General features: G+C 48.7%; 5 protein-coding genes across 5 annotated transcripts; 3 read left to right on the top strand and 2 right to left on the bottom strand.

Moving 5' to 3' along the window:
- The first annotated feature begins 642 nt into the window (after nt 1–642).
- Nucleotides 643–2,966, top strand: BX661DRAFT_186020 (transcriptional repressor TCF25-domain-containing protein). The gene has a single exon (XM_051536932.1). It carries the CDS (start codon nt 693–695, stop codon nt 2,895–2,897), a length of 2,205 nt encoding a protein of 734 aa, XP_051389902.1. The 5' UTR covers nt 643–692; the 3' UTR covers nt 2,898–2,966.
- A 7,483-nt stretch (nt 2,967–10,449) lies between these two features.
- Nucleotides 10,450–11,866, top strand: BX661DRAFT_186028 (guanine-1-methyltransferase-domain-containing protein). The gene has a single exon (XM_051536933.1). It carries the CDS (start codon nt 10,522–10,524, stop codon nt 11,518–11,520), a length of 999 nt encoding a protein of 332 aa, XP_051389903.1. The 5' UTR covers nt 10,450–10,521; the 3' UTR covers nt 11,521–11,866.
- On the bottom strand, nt 11,578–11,823 carry BX661DRAFT_199935 (uncharacterized protein; the record flags this gene model as incomplete). The annotated part of the gene is made up of 2 exons (XM_051538362.1): nt 11,578–11,748; nt 11,776–11,823. 2 exons carry the CDS (start codon nt 11,821–11,823, stop codon nt 11,578–11,580), a joined length of 219 nt encoding a protein of 72 aa, XP_051389904.1.
- Nucleotides 11,867–11,935: 69 nt separating the features above from the next.
- Nucleotides 11,936–13,757, top strand: BX661DRAFT_186029 (WD40-repeat-containing domain protein). The gene has a single exon (XM_051536934.1). It carries the CDS (start codon nt 12,034–12,036, stop codon nt 13,717–13,719), a length of 1,686 nt encoding a protein of 561 aa, XP_051389905.1. The 5' UTR covers nt 11,936–12,033; the 3' UTR covers nt 13,720–13,757.
- A 14-nt stretch (nt 13,758–13,771) lies between these two features.
- Nucleotides 13,772–15,244, bottom strand: BX661DRAFT_186030 (uncharacterized protein). The gene has a single exon (XM_051536935.1). It carries the CDS (start codon nt 15,144–15,146, stop codon nt 13,779–13,781), a length of 1,368 nt encoding a protein of 455 aa, XP_051389906.1. The 5' UTR covers nt 15,147–15,244; the 3' UTR covers nt 13,772–13,778.
- Between the last annotated feature and the right edge of the window lie 808 nt (nt 15,245–16,052).

A 16,052-nucleotide genomic window follows, 5' to 3' on the forward strand; every position in this document is an offset into this window, starting at 1 on the left:
GTCACATTGTCATTTCGGTTAAAGCTTTAAAGGTGCTTAATAGGACAACGTCTATCAATTTACAAAACAAAGCTTTTTCTGTCTAAAATAATATAAATGAATAAACCGGTTGATATGTATTGGTTAGAACAACAATAGGTACAAGCTGTGCGTGTGTATGTGCCTGTGTGCATATTTGTTTGTGGTTGACTTACAGAGGTGAGGGGTTTAGCATCAGCATTTAAAGTACAGGGAGCAACATGTAAACAAATAAACAAATAATAATTAGTATTAGTAGTTTAGTAATAGAAGAAGGGTGTAAACAAGAGGCAGGGTGCGGCTACAACGCGAAAATGTGTTTGTTGATGAATGCGGAAAAAGGAATAAAATTTTCTTGCAAAAAAACTTTTAAATTGGTTTTGTGCAATGGAAACAATTTAATAAAGGCAAAAAGTCATCCTTTGGTGTAGAATTTGCCCTCTTTTTTGCCTTAATTATTCTGGCAAAGAATACTCGCCCATTAATATTAAAACAATGTGAAAAACGCATTATATGGAGATTAAATCACCGGAGCTAAATATCAAATCTGCGATTTTGGTGCTCCTGCTGTGGTATTTTCACCCGCCTTTTACAATTCAACTTTGAATTCGTCCACATTTTTTGCTCTCTTTCATACTTTTATTTATTTTTATCTTTGACCTTACCAATCAAAAATGTCGTCAAGAGCAATCAGAAAACTACTGAGGGAGCGTGGTGTCGACGAATTGGCTGAGTCAGCCGCTCGCTTGGAGGCCAATGCCAGGCAAAACGACGACGCTAGCGGCTCAGATACTAACGGGACAACAAAGAAGGGCGCAAAGATAAACATGTTTGACTTGTTGATGGGTGGTAACAGCGGTGACGACAATGAGGGCAGTGAGAAATCCGACTCTGACATCGAATCGGCAAGTGAAATTTCTCACAAGAACACAAAGAAAAACCAAGCCCTTGCCGCTACTGCTGCTGCCATTGCAGTCAAGCCCGCGGACAACGAGGCTCACAGCGACAAGAAGGCTGAAGGCGGAAATTCCAAAAAGAAGAACAAGAACAAAAGCAAGAGTAAGGGCAAAGCGAAGAACAAGCAAAGTGCGACTGGGAACGACGGCATGTCCATGGCAGAGCTGGATGCACACTTGGAAGAAATCCAAGCACAGCATATCTTGTTGGAAGTACAGAGTAACGAGCTTAATTTCAGCGAAAGTGTGCAGCAGAAGGGCAAGGGCGGGGCGATTGGTGTGGGTCTGACCGAAGAGCAGCAGCGGAACCGCGCGCTGCTGGTTGTTGATGCCAAGCACCTGGACTCGCAGGCCGAAATTAAGCGAATGTTTGGCTCTGCAGCAGTGAAGGATAGCGGCCAGCAGCGAGGACACGGACGCAGGCGAATGATTCAGGGCTCAAGGCTCAAGAGGCTGACGCTCGCACAGCCTAAGGCGACTTGGCCCCCGATGCGCGCTTCTCCAGGTGTGGAAATGCGCCAGATGAGCTCTGACGACCACAGTGACCGCAAAATGCACGAGATAATTGAGCGCGACCCGACCGGTGGCACCTGGTTTGCGCTGGATCACTCGGCGCGCTTCCGGTCAATTCAGGTCGATTTCCTAAGCGCCGTCGTGACGAGCAACGCCGATGCTATTGCGGCAATTGCCTACCAGCACCCGTATCATGTCGATGCACTGCTGCAACTTAGCGAGATTCTTAAGCAAACTGGCGGCGACTTTGGCGAGGCCGGGGAGCTGGTGGAGCGAGCGCTTTATGCCTTTGAGAGCGGGTTTGCGCCCCGGTTTAGTGCAACTAACGGCTCGGGTCGGCTGGATTTCCGGTACGTCGAGTCGCGGGCGCTGTTCTTGGCGTTGTTCCGCCATATGCAGTTCATGTCGCGGCGCGGATGCTGGCGCACGGCATTTGAGGTTAACAAGGTGCTGCTTTCGCTGGATCCAGTGCAGGACCCATACGGTGCGCTGATGACACTGGATTTCCACGCACTCAAGAGCAAGCAGTACGAGTACGTGCGCCAGTTTGTCACTGACTGGTCATGGTCTTCAGCAGAGCTGCCCAACTGGGCGTTCTCGCGCGCTCTGGCCGAGTTTATGCTGGAGACCGGCAGTGCTGCCAAGACTTTGTCATCCAAGAAGGGCGCGAGCAGTAAGGTTGCTGCCGGATACAGCGTCGACCTGCTGGTCGACGCTATTTTGGTGTTTCCGACGGCAGTGCCGGCGATTCTCAACAAGAGCAACATTGACGTCGACCCAGTCATCTTGACCCACCCGTACTTCCAAGACGAACACATACCGGATTCCACCGAGTTGACGCATATGCAGCTGGTTGTGCAACTCTTTGTCGAGCGCCACGGCTCTCTATACCGCACGCCCGAGGTCGGCCGCTGGCTGCAGGAGGGCCTCCTTCTGGCGCTGGAGCGAATTGCTCGCGGAGACGCCTCTACACTGCAGCGCAAGCAGGCGGCGCAAAAGCGGCTGTGCACATATGTTATTCCGGAAAACATCTCGCGCCACGTTTTGGTTGCTGACCTCGAGTCAATCAAGGCCGGGTTGCCCGAGGACATCCGCACTGCCGAGAGCTACGCCTTCGACCCGCTGCCGCCCAAGGACAACACCAATGTTTACGACGATGTTCTGGGGATGGGTGGCGTACAGGGTGCGGACCGCATGCCTGGAGCCTTTGTTGAGATTGACGGCGAGATGGTCGATATGAGGGAGTTTGGCGATGAGGGTATGAACTTTATCCAGCGCATGCTCCAGCAGGCCCGCAACCGTCTGGGCGGCGTCTTGGGTGCCGATCCCGAGGATCCTGGCACCAGTGACGACGAATACGACTACGATGATAACAACGAATATGTTGACGAGGAGGACATCTCCGAGTAAAAAAATAGAATAGTAGCGGTTTGTAAGCTGAAATTGGGTAATAAAAATAATTGAGCAAAACCAGTTGAATTCTCGTTTGTCGTTATCGCTTTGAGCTTTGCCATGCTGAAGAAAATAACGAAACAAGTATTTAAAATTCAAGTATCCTGCAAATCGACATCTTTCCTTCACATCCAGATTGTATAGCAACCCGGAACGTGCTTAGAAACTAGAGGCAATAAATACTCCACTATGGTTGAAGATATTAATTATTGCGCAGCTTCTTGCAAAGCGAAGCTTTGGTTTTGGGTTGGGCAAATTCTCGGACAAATTCTCGGGCGTCACTGTAGTAGACTCGGGTTCAACCGACTCAAGCTCTGTCTTTTTGCGCTAAAAACGAGAAGGCCGCTCGCTTGTAAGCAGGGTGTTGAAGATGATGCGCAAGTTCAGCACCACGGCCATGTCACGATTATTCCACTTCCGTCTGCCTGATGACACTTTATTTGCCATGCCTAATCTGCTGCTAAAAATGCTTATGAATGGTTCACATATGTGCTGCCTTTTTCCTACCACCGGTGAAAGGTTTTAACAATGCGTTAACGCACTACCCTTTAAATAAGTGTAAGGATAAGCGCGTAAACACAATCTTAAAAATGACCCAAGGGATGTTGTTTAATACGCGTTCAGTGTTTTCTAATTTTTCATTTAATTCGTTCCAAAATAATATTCAATTTTCATTAACAATCTTAAAAACTACCCTGCAGGTTGGAGATTTGGTACAGTGCAGTCTGGACCATTTATTTTTTGGGGGCATAACAATTTCTATTTTTTGATTGCTAAAAGTTCAATCCAGCTAGAAATATCACTGATTTCTCGCGTACTCTGGAGCTGCAGAATCATTCCTGTTAAAGCGAGCAAAAGTGCGATGACACTTTTTGCGATTTCATTTTTTTATAGGACACCCGCTATTCATTCACTTGCTCACTCAAAAAGAAAAATATAATTACGGCAGGGGTACAAAATGTCCAAAAAAAATTCTACCATGCGTCTCGCATGTAAAGTATGCACCCTCATGTTCACTCCTTGCCCTCTTCCTCGTGCAACATGCACTTGATTTGATTTTTTAACAACAAAAATAAACAATGTGATGTTGATGTTGATGCTGATGCTGATACTGGTGCCGATGTCAATGTGGTTTAGGAAATCCATAAAGTGCGACAGTGACAGTATTTTTTATATATTTTTACTGCTTCCAAGCCACTCTTAAGTTGGTCCAATTTGACACGAAAATAATGACATACACACGCATGGCAGAGATATACCCAATTGTTTTTATGAAAATATTTATAACCGTGACCACATGTGTCTGTGACTTCTAGCAAAAAACACGCGAGAAACAAAAAAAAGAGAGCAAACACGCGTGCCTTTTGAGCCAGGCAGAAGTAGCACCTGTATTTATATAATATCATTTAGCAGAAAACGAGGTCAGGTTTTGTGTATTCTTGTCAATCAACAATGTGTGTCTGACCTGCTTGCAGCGCGCCTCTTTATTTTTTATTACTCACACATCTTATTTTTGTTTATTTTTTTGTCTTCATATTCCCCCCTTCCTCTTCTGTTTTGCCTTTTTTTCTTTCACACTTTTGTTTTAAGCACAGTCAGCGAAAGCGGCAAAAAACGTCTTCTTTTTCGTATATTTTTTTTACCGCACTTATAGCATATTAATTTTTCCGTCATTAATTTTTCAGTTCTATTTTTATATAAACCCAAACAATAACAAGCCCAAATAGACAGACAGGCACCTAATATTATTTTGTCACTAATGTCAGGAGACGTGGCCAATTCGGAGACAACTCCAACTGCCGTATTGTCGACAGAGGGTGACACCACGGGCGACCAGAGTCTCTTGAACGCTCCGCCAAAGTGCTGGGGCTGCCACAAGGCAATTGACGGCGGCAGTGCTATCCAATTTGCAGATGGTGTCTGGCACATTGACTGGTAAGGCGCTTTGTTATTTTTTACTTTTTTTGTAGAAATTGCATTCCGACACAGCTCTAGACCCACAGAGGCATGTTCCAAGGAGCTGAACGGAGATCTTACCAAACGCAAGCCAACAAAGGTGTTGGCTCTTTGAACGTCAGTTGACAATATTGCTAACACCACACACGCTCATACCCCTCATTCTTTTTTATCCATATAGCTTTCAATGCACCACCTGTGGAAAGGTCATCGAGTTTGACTCTAACCTGCTCTTCCTGGCTGACGGCAAGCCAATCTGCCCTGAGTGCTCATACTGCTGCAGCCTATGCAAGAAGCCCATCTTCGACGAAGCCATTGTGACAGTCGAGGGCACGTACCACTCGGAATGCTTCCGCTGCACTAACTGCAAACACCGTATCCAGGGCAAATCCTTTGCCAAAACCAGCCAAGGGGTAATTTACTGCGTACTGTGCTATGCCGAGCGACGAGAACGAAAGAAGGCCGCCAGACGAAGACGAGACCACCAGGTTCCTGAGGAAAAAATGTTGCCCTCATTGCCATTCGAGGCCACTGTGATTGCTAACGAGGAGAGCATATTGATAAAGAGCCCCGACAGCAGCATGCGCGACAGCGAGCCACAGTCTGCGTCCAGCAACACAACCGTGCAGACACCACTGTCCACCAGCACGACTGGGAGTCCTCGGTCATCGATGCAGCAGCAGCAGCCGTTGGCTGCATCAATCACATCGACAACGACGGCAACCGCGGGCGGCGTGATATCATCCAAACAGAAGGCTGCAGGGAAAGGGTCCGACGAGAGAGCCAACCGCCATAAGCAGGATAAATCTCAGGACGCGCGCACTCGCCGGCGCGGTGTCCATACTTCTGGTGACTTTTCGGGCACCAGCGAGGCTGCCAACACGGCCGAGGACGCTGACAATACCAATGGGCATCTGCCACCTGCACCACGCGGCATGAGCGCCGGAAGCACGCTGCAGACCACTGTGGCCGAACCTGAACCTGAGCATAAACCTGAGTCTGAGCCCAAGCCCAAGCCTGAGCCTAAGGTCGAGCCTGAGGCTGAGTCCCAGCTTAGCGTGCCACTACACCGGCCAAGCCTGAAGGTGAATTATCTACGGATGACCTTTTGCCGCTCCCAGCGTTCCCTCAGAACCCCAGCGCCACCGACCCCATCCTGGATGTCAATTTCGAGTGGACTGAGGATATCGGTGCCCTGGAGGACAACTTTGTGCGGTTCTCCATGCGCGCACCGCTTGCTCCCAAACCGGATACTTCCAACAAAGCCGATGTCGACAAAAGGCAACTTACCAAGCAGCGCCGGCGCGAAGCAGAATTCGGGAACAGCCCCAGGCCTGGCAGCCATTACCATGTAGACAAGCGCACAGTGATTAATAGGTCCTCCAGCTTCAGTCGCACACGCGCTGCCAGCAGCGCTTCGCTTTTTGGAAACTTGGTTCCGCCGGGCCTGCGCTCTCGCGAGAACACGACCACCGTACTCCAGCAACAGCAGCAGCAGCAGCAGAATCCAGAAGATTCCGCAGCAGGCAGTGCCAATGGTTCCAATTTGCAGGCAGACAGCAAGGAATGGCTGAATACAGCCACGGTCAAGCAACTCAAGGATGAACTGCTGGTGAACTACGGACAGCTGTGCCGCATGGAGGCTAGCTACCAGAAGCTGCGCGATTTGTATGCGACGGTCATTGACCAGCTGCTCGTTTCGCGTGAGTCACTACAGCAGGAGCGCACGAAGCGGCTGGAGTATGAGAATATACTGCACAATTTCTACGGCTATGTGGCAACAGACGCGCCCAGCGCTGATAAGGGGCCGTCAAGACAGGCTTCAATAAGGCACCGCGGTGGAGCAAGCAACACGGTTTTGCCGGCGCTAGCTTTGGGCCAAGCCTCGAGTGCAAAGCAGCAGCAGGCTCGTGGTCAAGTTCCCAAGCAGCAGCAGCAGCAGCGAGGTGAGTCATCAGTAACAGCCCCTGCGCCACCGGCGGCCCGTCAGCCGAGTCTCCGGCGCCAGCGCCAGACACGCAAGCATGATGGAACCCACACCGACCACGCCAATGACTCAGGATCCGATGCTGAAGACGCCATCATCACCACTGTGCCGCAAAAGGCCACAAAGCGCTTCATGTGGCCATTCGGCGGCAACCGCGCAAACGGTGACGAGGCGCAGGTAATGGGCCATCATCAACAGCACGAGCGCGGCACGTCTGAGGATTCCACGCAGCACAGCTTCCACGTGGCCAGCACGTTTCGCGCGAGCAAGTGCGACCATTGTCAGGATCGACTCAAGACATTCAGCAACACCGTGGTGCGCTGCCGCAACTGCGGCTTTGTCTGTCACCAAAAGTGTGCCGTCGATGTCACGGCCACATGTGCCTCCTTTGACAGCACGACCGGGCGGCAGTCGCGCCCCAGCGCCAGCTCTACCAACAACGTTGTTGCTGGGAACCCGCTGGTGTACGACCCAAATGTCCCCTTCCAGGCGGACAAGATGTTTGGTCGCGATCTGTGCGAGCAGGCGGCGATGGAGGGCAGTGATGTGCCGTGGATTGTACGCGCGGCCATCAAGTTCATCGAGACCGAGGGTCTGACCATGGAAGGCGTGTACCGGCGATCTGGCTCGACCATGGACATCCGTGCCGTACAGGTCGATATATCGCGAGTGGCCGAGGCGACAGGTAACAAGTTCTTTGATGCTCCCATTGCAGACTCTGACGTTGACGTTACTAGCGTCACTAGTGTGCTCAAGCAGTACTTCCGCGATTTGCCGAACCCGCTGATGACCTCGGATACGTACCATTTGTGGGTGCAGGCCGCCAACATTGGCTCTGCCGAGGAGCGTATCAAGGTGTATCGCACGATCAGTGACTCGATGCCCCGCACGCACAGCGAGACCCTGCGGTTCCTGATGTCCCATCTCAAGCTTGTCGCCGATAACCAGGCGGAGAACAAAATGACGACCAACAATCTGTCTGTCGTTTTTGCTCCCAACATTCTGCACATGGGGAAGAACGATGTGCTTCAGGAGATGGCCAACATGTCGGGGATCAACAAGACAGTTTCGTTCCTGATCCAGCACGCAGACGATATCTGGGGCGATGCGCATTACGCGAAATACAGCGAGAATACAATGGGGGTCGCTGCTGATGGTGCTGCTGATGGGAATGCATCCGTATCTGGCCTTGCTTTTGCTCCTCCCATGTCATCCGTTGATGCGGCGACAGATGTGCAGACAACTGAGCCGTTTCCAATTCCGCCTATGACAAGGAGAAAAATGAACGTGGGTGGTATTGGCATCGATGTAATGTCTTCACCCAGCTCCCCCACCCAGCAGCGGTACAACCCCTATTATCAGCAGCAGCAACATGGTGTGGCAATGGGTATGGACGGCGATGCACAGGAGGGCACATCGATGTCGCATAGCATGCCATCTCCCAAAGGCTTGTGCTTTGACAAGAATGAACTGATGCCGTCCGACCGCGTGTCTTCTCAATACAAGACCGCAAACAACGGCGGGGGAGCGTACCAAAAGTACAGCTTTGACATCCCGCGAAAGTAACGCTTACCGTTAATATTTGGCACTCAACAATAGCGATTTTTTAAAAACAACATTTTCATGAACATTTTTGCTATTTCATCCATCCTTACGTTCAGACATTATGTTTTATTTTTTAATATATTTTAATGTGAAACCTAATTGAATTTATTTTTAAAATAGAAAAATTATAAACAATCAAAGCCATTCAGAAATAAAAAAACTAAATAAAAAACGTAAATAAACACACACCAATTAATGAGTTTACCAAAATGTTTGCCTTAAGCTGCCGCATGTATGAAACTGACATTGTCATCGCTATTTTTAAAGCTGGGGTTACTGGTTCATAATTTCTAGCATGGATATGTAGCTGTATACCTTGCTGCCAGGGTTTCTATCTCTTGAATATCCTGTTTAGCATTGCTAATTTTACTTTTAATTGCAGCGGAGGTAGCATCTTCTATAATGGAAATTTTGGTTAAATCTTTAATAGCATTTCGAATTTCGTTTAAGGTAATTCCTTTCCAGCATGTATAACTTTTAACCCCTTCAGTATCAACAGGTTTTCCTTCACTGTTATAAAATACAATTGTGCTATTTCCGTTGACACGCCCACCGATTTTGCTGTTGGAAATAATTTTGTGCAAAGTGTCAGGGCCCTGTGATGCAATGTCGATTCTATCGGCTCCGGAGTTTTTCTCGCCAATAAAAACAAACCTAACTGTGGTGGCCATTGTTAAAAAGGTGGAATAGCTGTTGCACGTATAAATAAAGCAAATGCAAAAATGCAAAAATGTATGAATACAAAATTAATATAGATATAAAAAATTAAATAATAAATAATAAATCGAAAAAGGCAGACCTGTAGCTCGCTTATATACAATTATGTTTAAACAATGAATTAATTAATTTTGTACTCTATTTTGTCTCGTATTTCTTCGTCGCTATATAATAAGTAGTGTAACCTATTTGCAGTTTTATCTGCCGGGATTTATTATTTATTTTAAAAATATTTTGCTCCGATTTCACTTGTAGTACGCCTTTTTATAATGGTCGCGACGTTTTCTCTTCTCAACACAATTTATTCTAGAATGTCACAACGAACCCTTTGGAAATTTAAATACAAAAGAAAAATGATGTACGCTAAAGTCTAGCGAGAAATCTGACGACATAGTATGACTCCGCTCTCCTGCTATTCCTATTATTTTTGGATTGCAAGCACAGAAAGCGCCGAGTCTCTTACTAGTCAACACAGCATGACGTCAGGGAAGGTTTTTTTTAGAATATTACATCATGATTAGCGCTGGCCTGCCTTGCTCGTTGGTTTCTATTGGTTAATAATTCCAGCATTTTAGTATTGCGCAATAAGAAATTGGGCGTTGGGTTGTCGAGTGGATGTATTGATTTAAACATGCTATGCGACTTTCCATGTTGAAACTAAAAAATTAAAATTAAAAAGCGTTTTCTGCAAGGGTCGCAGGACGACAACAACCTGAGTAGCAGGGTGACTGAATAATAAAACCATGCATTTAGTAAGCAAAAAACAGTGCCTGAAATCAGACGGTGCTTTTGGAACAGAGATATTGCGGCAAGCCTAAACATGTGTACCATCTTCAACTGCTTCAGCGAGGGATTGGGAATTCCTGCTCGGTTAACTATATCGGTGACAAAAGATAACCAGTACAAATATGCGCATAAATTGGCTTATGGCTATTTCCCGCCATCAGACGAGCAAGACTCCAAGTGACACAGAATTGAGGATGCAACTCAGTAGTCAATTCTTTTTCCCCCAATATTTTTTATATTCTGATGGTGTCAACGGCCCAGTTATGAGAGAAAATTGATCCATTGAGCGAGATATAAAACAAGTAAACAACTTCCAAGCAATTTTTCTGGGCATGCAGCCAAAAAAACTCTTGCTAATAGTGTGATCTTGCCCATACACATTGCTTTCCAAAATGTACTTTAAATTACAAAGAAGCAGAAATTTGCGCATAGCTTGATAATAATTTAATAAGAATAAAAGGGCGCCTTTTCTTTTATTTTCTTTACGTAAATTCTGCTAATCACTCCTGTTTATTATTTTTATAATTTCAAATGATGGAACCTGCAGAAAAGCCGCAAGATCCGCCTGTTTCTGTGACCAAAACAGGTCCGAGCGTCGACACATACCAACCGCAAACCATCACACTCGCCGAGTTCCGCTCACTCACGCGCAACCAACAGAAAAAGCATATGCGTCACGAGCTTTGGGCCTCCCAAGCTGAGGAGTACAAGAGCAAGCAGCGGCAAAGAAACAGGGAGTGCCGCAAAAGACGCAACCAACGTCTAGCCCAAGAAGCCGCCGAAACGGGAATCACTGCCCACCAGCGTAAGAAACAGAGACTTCAGGCGCAGGTGCGTTCGGGTCACTGCATTGTGTTGGATATGGATTTTGAGGATAAGATGGAAGAGAAGGAGATCAAGTCTGTGTGCTCGCAGGTTATGCGCTGCTACGGGGCTAATCGCATGGCGTCGAAGCGGGTTGATCTGCATGTGACCCAGTTGCATGGCAAGATCCGTGAGAGATTTGAGACGGCGATGGATCAGCACGTCGGGTGGTCTGAAGACCACATTGTTATGCGCGATGCTGAGTACATAGATATGTACGATAAAGATAAACTAGTGTACTTTACGGCGGACTCGCCCAATGTTATCGACGTGTTGGATCCCGAGAAGATATATATTATCGGCGGTATTGTGGACAAGAATAGGTATCCCAGGTTGACCCTGGACAAGGCCGAGGCTCAGGGAATTGGACATGCGCAGCTGCCTATTGGCAAGTATATCAAATTGAGCACGAGGAAGGTCATGACTGTTAATCAGATCTTTGAGATGATTGTCCGGTTCGTTGACCATGGGAGCTGGAAGACTGCATTCCAGGATGTCATTCCGCTGCGCAAGTTCAAGGAGGGCGACATTGAGGCCAATGATGACGAGAACGATGACGACGACGAAAATAACAACGAGGAGGAGGGTGATGATGATGATGCCGAGAAGGATCAAGTCGTCGAGCCAACCCAGGACATTGACGGAGCAGGATCCGACCACAAATAGATAAACTCAAAACCCTTTATTTACGAAAAAAAACATATTCATATTATTAAACAGAGACTATGTTGTCGACTTGGAATCAATGTCCCGTACATTGGGCTGATCCTTGATAAGCTCGGCATGCAGCGCCCGGGTCTCGTCGTACTCGCGGGCGTTCTTTTCGCGCTGGACCTTGCGTTCCTGATCCCTTATAACACCCTGGTACATGGATGCACGCTCGAGGCCCTGTGACTTATGAACGAACCAGATCGTACCCACTGCGAACACGCAGGAGCCCAGAAACGTCATTTTGGCTGCCTTTGACATTGTGACAAATAAAAATGGAGAGAAATTCAAAAGAAAAAATTCGTATCGGAGAAAAGAAACAAAGTGTGATCGAGAATTTGACATTTCCTCCCCTTCTTTTCTTCTTTCGATATTTTTCTCTAAACACAAAAAAATCATTTTTTTCGTTACCTTTTCAATTCTCATAAATTTATTTCCTTTTCCCCCCGTTATTTTTTATTTGTATTTCAAATGAGCGAGTTTTCAAAAAATGAGCCCGAGATTCCTGCACCCAAGCTGCACTACCACCATACCGAACGCACGCACCTCTGTACACCCCTACTTCCGCAGCTCTTTGACGAAAACAACCCACGCATTAAGCGCGACATCGTTCGAATAGTAGCGCAATACTTAGACACGCTCGGCTACACCTCGACAAAAGTGACTCTATACGACGAGGCCAACGTCAAACAGCACCAGGAAAACAATTACATCTCCGACGTTGTCCGCCTGCGCTCAGCCATCCTCGACGGAGAATGGACCGAGGTGGATAGAATTTGCCAGGCAGGATCACTCAAGGACAAGAAGCATATTTTGTACAAAGTGTATAAGCAGCAGTACTTGGAACTCATAGACGATAATGAGGTGCAAAAGGCGTTCACGACGCTGAATAAGCACTTGAAACCATTGGAGGCCCAGCAATCGTGCCAGGGCGAGTTCCGCGACCTGTGCTATCTCTTGACTGCAAAGTCTATCCAGGACGCACCGGCTTTTCACGACTGGGATGGTATTGCGTCGTCAAGGGAGAAGCTGGCGGAGTATTTACAGAGTATTCTCGAGTTTGAAATCATTGGACGCGAGAGCGAGCCCCAACACCTTCGGCCGAATAGGCTTATAACCATGCTGCGCCAGGCCGTGGCGTACCAGATTGAGTCGTGTCAGTACCATGCTGAGGCCATCCCCTCGGTGACCTCGCTGTTGAACGACTATGCGCCTGTGGTTGTGCCCAATTCGGAGCAGGCATCGTTTGTTGGTCACCTGGGCAATGTAAAGTGCACAGCGTATGTGGGTGCCAGCGGCAAGTATGTGGCATCGGGATCCAGCGACAACAGTATCCGCATTTGGGATTCATCCACGGCAGCCTGCCTTGCTGTGCTCCGCGGGCACACATCTAGGATTTGGGATATTTGCTCCGACCGGTCCGGCACCACCCTATTTAGCGCCTCGGGTGATGGCACCGTACGCATCTGGGATATCCGTGATCTGCATAAGCCGCAGTGTACCCAGATAGTCCAGCCCGATGGCGGCGGCGACATCTACAGCGTGAGCCTCAATCCGCTGGAATCTCACCTGGTGATTGCTGGATATGACCGCACAATAAGGCTGTATGACCGGGTTACTGGCCGTATGGTACAGACCTTCCAGGGCCACGAGCTTTCCGTCGCTCATGCCGTTACCAACCCCCTGGGCAATTTGGTTATCTCGGGGTCAAAGGATCAGACCATCCGGTTCTGGGACATGATGTCGGGATCATGCGTCAAGAGCTTGCGCAGCCACTTGGGCGAGGTCACATCCGTGGCCACGAGTGACTCGGGGATGCTCCTATTGTCGTCATCAAAGGACAACTCTAACAGACTGTGGGACTTGAGGTCTCTGAAGAGACTGTGTCGGTATAAGGGCCACCAAAACACGAGCAAGAACTTTATTCGCTCGAGCTTTATTGGCGACTCCCTGGTGGTCGGTGGTAGCGAGGACGGGATGGTTTATATTTGGGACCGCGAATCAACCAATATTGTGCAGAGGTTGTGCGGGCACCAGGGCATCGTGTATGATGCCAAGTGGAACCCCAAGCGCGGCATCCTTTGCAGCGCTAGCGACGACTGGACGCTGAAAAGCTGGTGGTTCGATCCATCGACAACATCAATGAAGGAGTGCTAATAAGCAAATAAATTCATTGTAGAAAAGAAAAAAGAACATTCAAAGTTATCAAAAAATATTTAGGACCGGTAGTCAGCATTGATTGAGACATAGTCGTGGCTGAGGTCGCACGTGTACATGCGCGCAGACTCGTCGCCCAGTCCCAGCTCGACGCGTACTAGGACGTCCTCCTGCTTGAGGATCTCGCTCGCGCGCTCCTCGTCAAGGGGAAGCTGCGGCTCGCCGCGCTGGACAAGCACCAAAGGAGCCGACCCGTCGCCTGGGTACATGGCCATGTTGACCTTTGTAGTCTCCAGAGGCACGCCGGAATACCCAACAGCGCACAAAATGCGGCCCCAGTTGGCATCCTGCCCGTAGAACGCAGTTTTGACCAGAGACGAGGTCGCAATGGTGCTGGCCACCTGCTTGGCATCTGCGAATGACTTGGCACCGGCGACCTCAACGGTGATAAACTTTGTCGCGCCCTCGCCGTCTCTCACAACAAGCCCGGCCAGCTCAGCCATGAATTCCGTCAGTGCTTCGCGGAACACAACATACTCGGGTCCCTCAGCCTCGATCCTCGCATTGGCCGCTGCGCCATTGGCAATCACAGCAATGGTGTCGTTGGTGCTCATGTCGCCGTCGATCGAAATGGCGTTGAAGGACCGCGCGACGGAGTGCGCCAGTGCCCGGTCGAGCATCTCCTGGGACACTGCCGTGTCCGTGCACACCGTGCCCAGCAGCGTGGCCATGTTGGGATGAATCATGCCGGCACCCTTAGTGATACCTGCCATTCTCACGCGTTGCCCGCCAGACAGCTCGAATTCACGCGAGAGCAGCTTGGGGAAGGTGTCGGTGGTCATATGGGCGATCGCCGCGCGCATCCACATGTCGTGCTCCTGGCCGATCTCCATAGTCTCAACGCCCTTTGCAATCTTGTCCACGGGCAGCGCCTGCCCAATGACACCCGTCGACATCACTAGCGTGTTGCCACCAACCGTCGATTTGCCATCGACCCTGGCCACTAGCGCATCTCCAGCAGCCGCCATGCTCTGGGCGTCCACTAGGCCCTGCTTTCCTGTGACCGCGTTGGCGCAGCCAGAGTTGACAACCACTGCACGCACAGCCTGTGTGCCGCTCTGTCGTGCGCCCTGGATTACTTGGCGGTCAAACTGCACGGGGGCTGCGCAGAACTGGTTGGTCGTGAAGACTGCTGTGGTCGTGGTTGGCCGGTCGGAGAAGAGAACGGCGAGATCGGGTTTACCGTTCTTTTTAATACCGCAGCAAGAGCCACCTGCAGAGAATCCCTTCGGGTACATGCCGGACCGAGGAATGAACTTTTGCTTTGCTTCGGGGAACTGCTTGGCGTCAGTGCTGAAGCGGGACACGAGCCCAAGCCCACGCATTGACTGTGTAGAGCGGCGTGCCAGACGAACGGAGGAAAGCATTTTTTCGAAGGAAATGTAAATGTGTGGATAAGAAAAGAAATTAATGAAAAAATGAGAGAACGAAAAGAAAATTATTGATGAGTCTCGATCAGCTTTAAAATGAATGATTCACCTTTTCCCAGCCCTTTTTTGTTGTCTGACCGATTTGCCGACCAAAAAAAGAGCGAGTCTCAAAATGCTTGGCTGGCGGCATTCGTCGAATACGCCGTGTGACTCACAAAACACGATACTCATCAGGTCTCTCTTGCTCGCTCACTAAGCTCAGTTCGATCGGATGAGAAAAGACTGCATTGTAATAAATCTCCAACCTGTGGGATAACCTTCGAAATTGTGTTTACGCGCTTATCCTTACACTTATTTAAAGGGTAGTGCGTTAACGCATTGTTAAAACCTTTCACCGGTGGTAGGAAAAAGGCAGCACATATGTGAACCATTCATAAGCATTTTTAGCAGCAGATTAGGCATGGCAAATAAAGTGTCATCAGGCAGACGGAAGTGGAATAATCGTGACATGGCCGTGGTGCTGAACTTGCGCATCATCTTCAACACCCTGCTTACAAGCGAGCGGCCTTCTCGTTTTTAGCGCAAAAAGACAGAGCTCGAGTCGGTTGAACCCGAGTCTACTACAGTGACGCCCGAGAATTTGTCCGAGAATTTGCCCAACCCAAAACCAAAGCTTCGCTTTGCAAGAAGCTGCGCAATAATTAATATCTTCAACCATAGTGGAGTATTTATTGCCTCTAGTTTCTAAGCACGTTCCGGGTTGCTATACAATCTGGATGTGAAGGAAAGATGTCGATTTGCAGGATACTTGAATTTTTTTAGATATTTGTAGTCTCATTCTCTTCATTGTAGAACACAACTTGATCAAGTACACAGGATAATTGAAAATTTTATTAGATCAAA

Source organism: Kickxella alabastrina (assembly GCF_025024165.1).
Source record: "Kickxella alabastrina strain RSA 675 chromosome Unknown BX661scaffold_20, whole genome shotgun sequence".
NCBI lineage: Eukaryota > Fungi > Kickxellomycota > Kickxellomycetes > Kickxellales > Kickxellaceae > Kickxella > Kickxella alabastrina.

Excerpts from the sequence above, each read along its gene's own strand:
- BX661DRAFT_186020 (XM_051536932.1), top strand. The coding sequence starts at position 693 with ATGTCGTCAAGAGCAATCAGAAAACTACTGAGGGAGCGTGGTGTCGAC.
- BX661DRAFT_186029 (XM_051536934.1), top strand. The coding sequence starts at position 12,034 with ATGAGCGAGTTTTCAAAAAATGAGCCCGAGATTCCTGCACCCAAGCTG.
- BX661DRAFT_186028 (XM_051536933.1), top strand. The coding sequence starts at position 10,522 with ATGATGGAACCTGCAGAAAAGCCGCAAGATCCGCCTGTTTCTGTGACC.
- BX661DRAFT_186030 (XM_051536935.1), bottom strand. The coding sequence starts at position 15,146 with ATGCTTTCCTCCGTTCGTCTGGCACGCCGCTCTACACAGTCAATGCGT.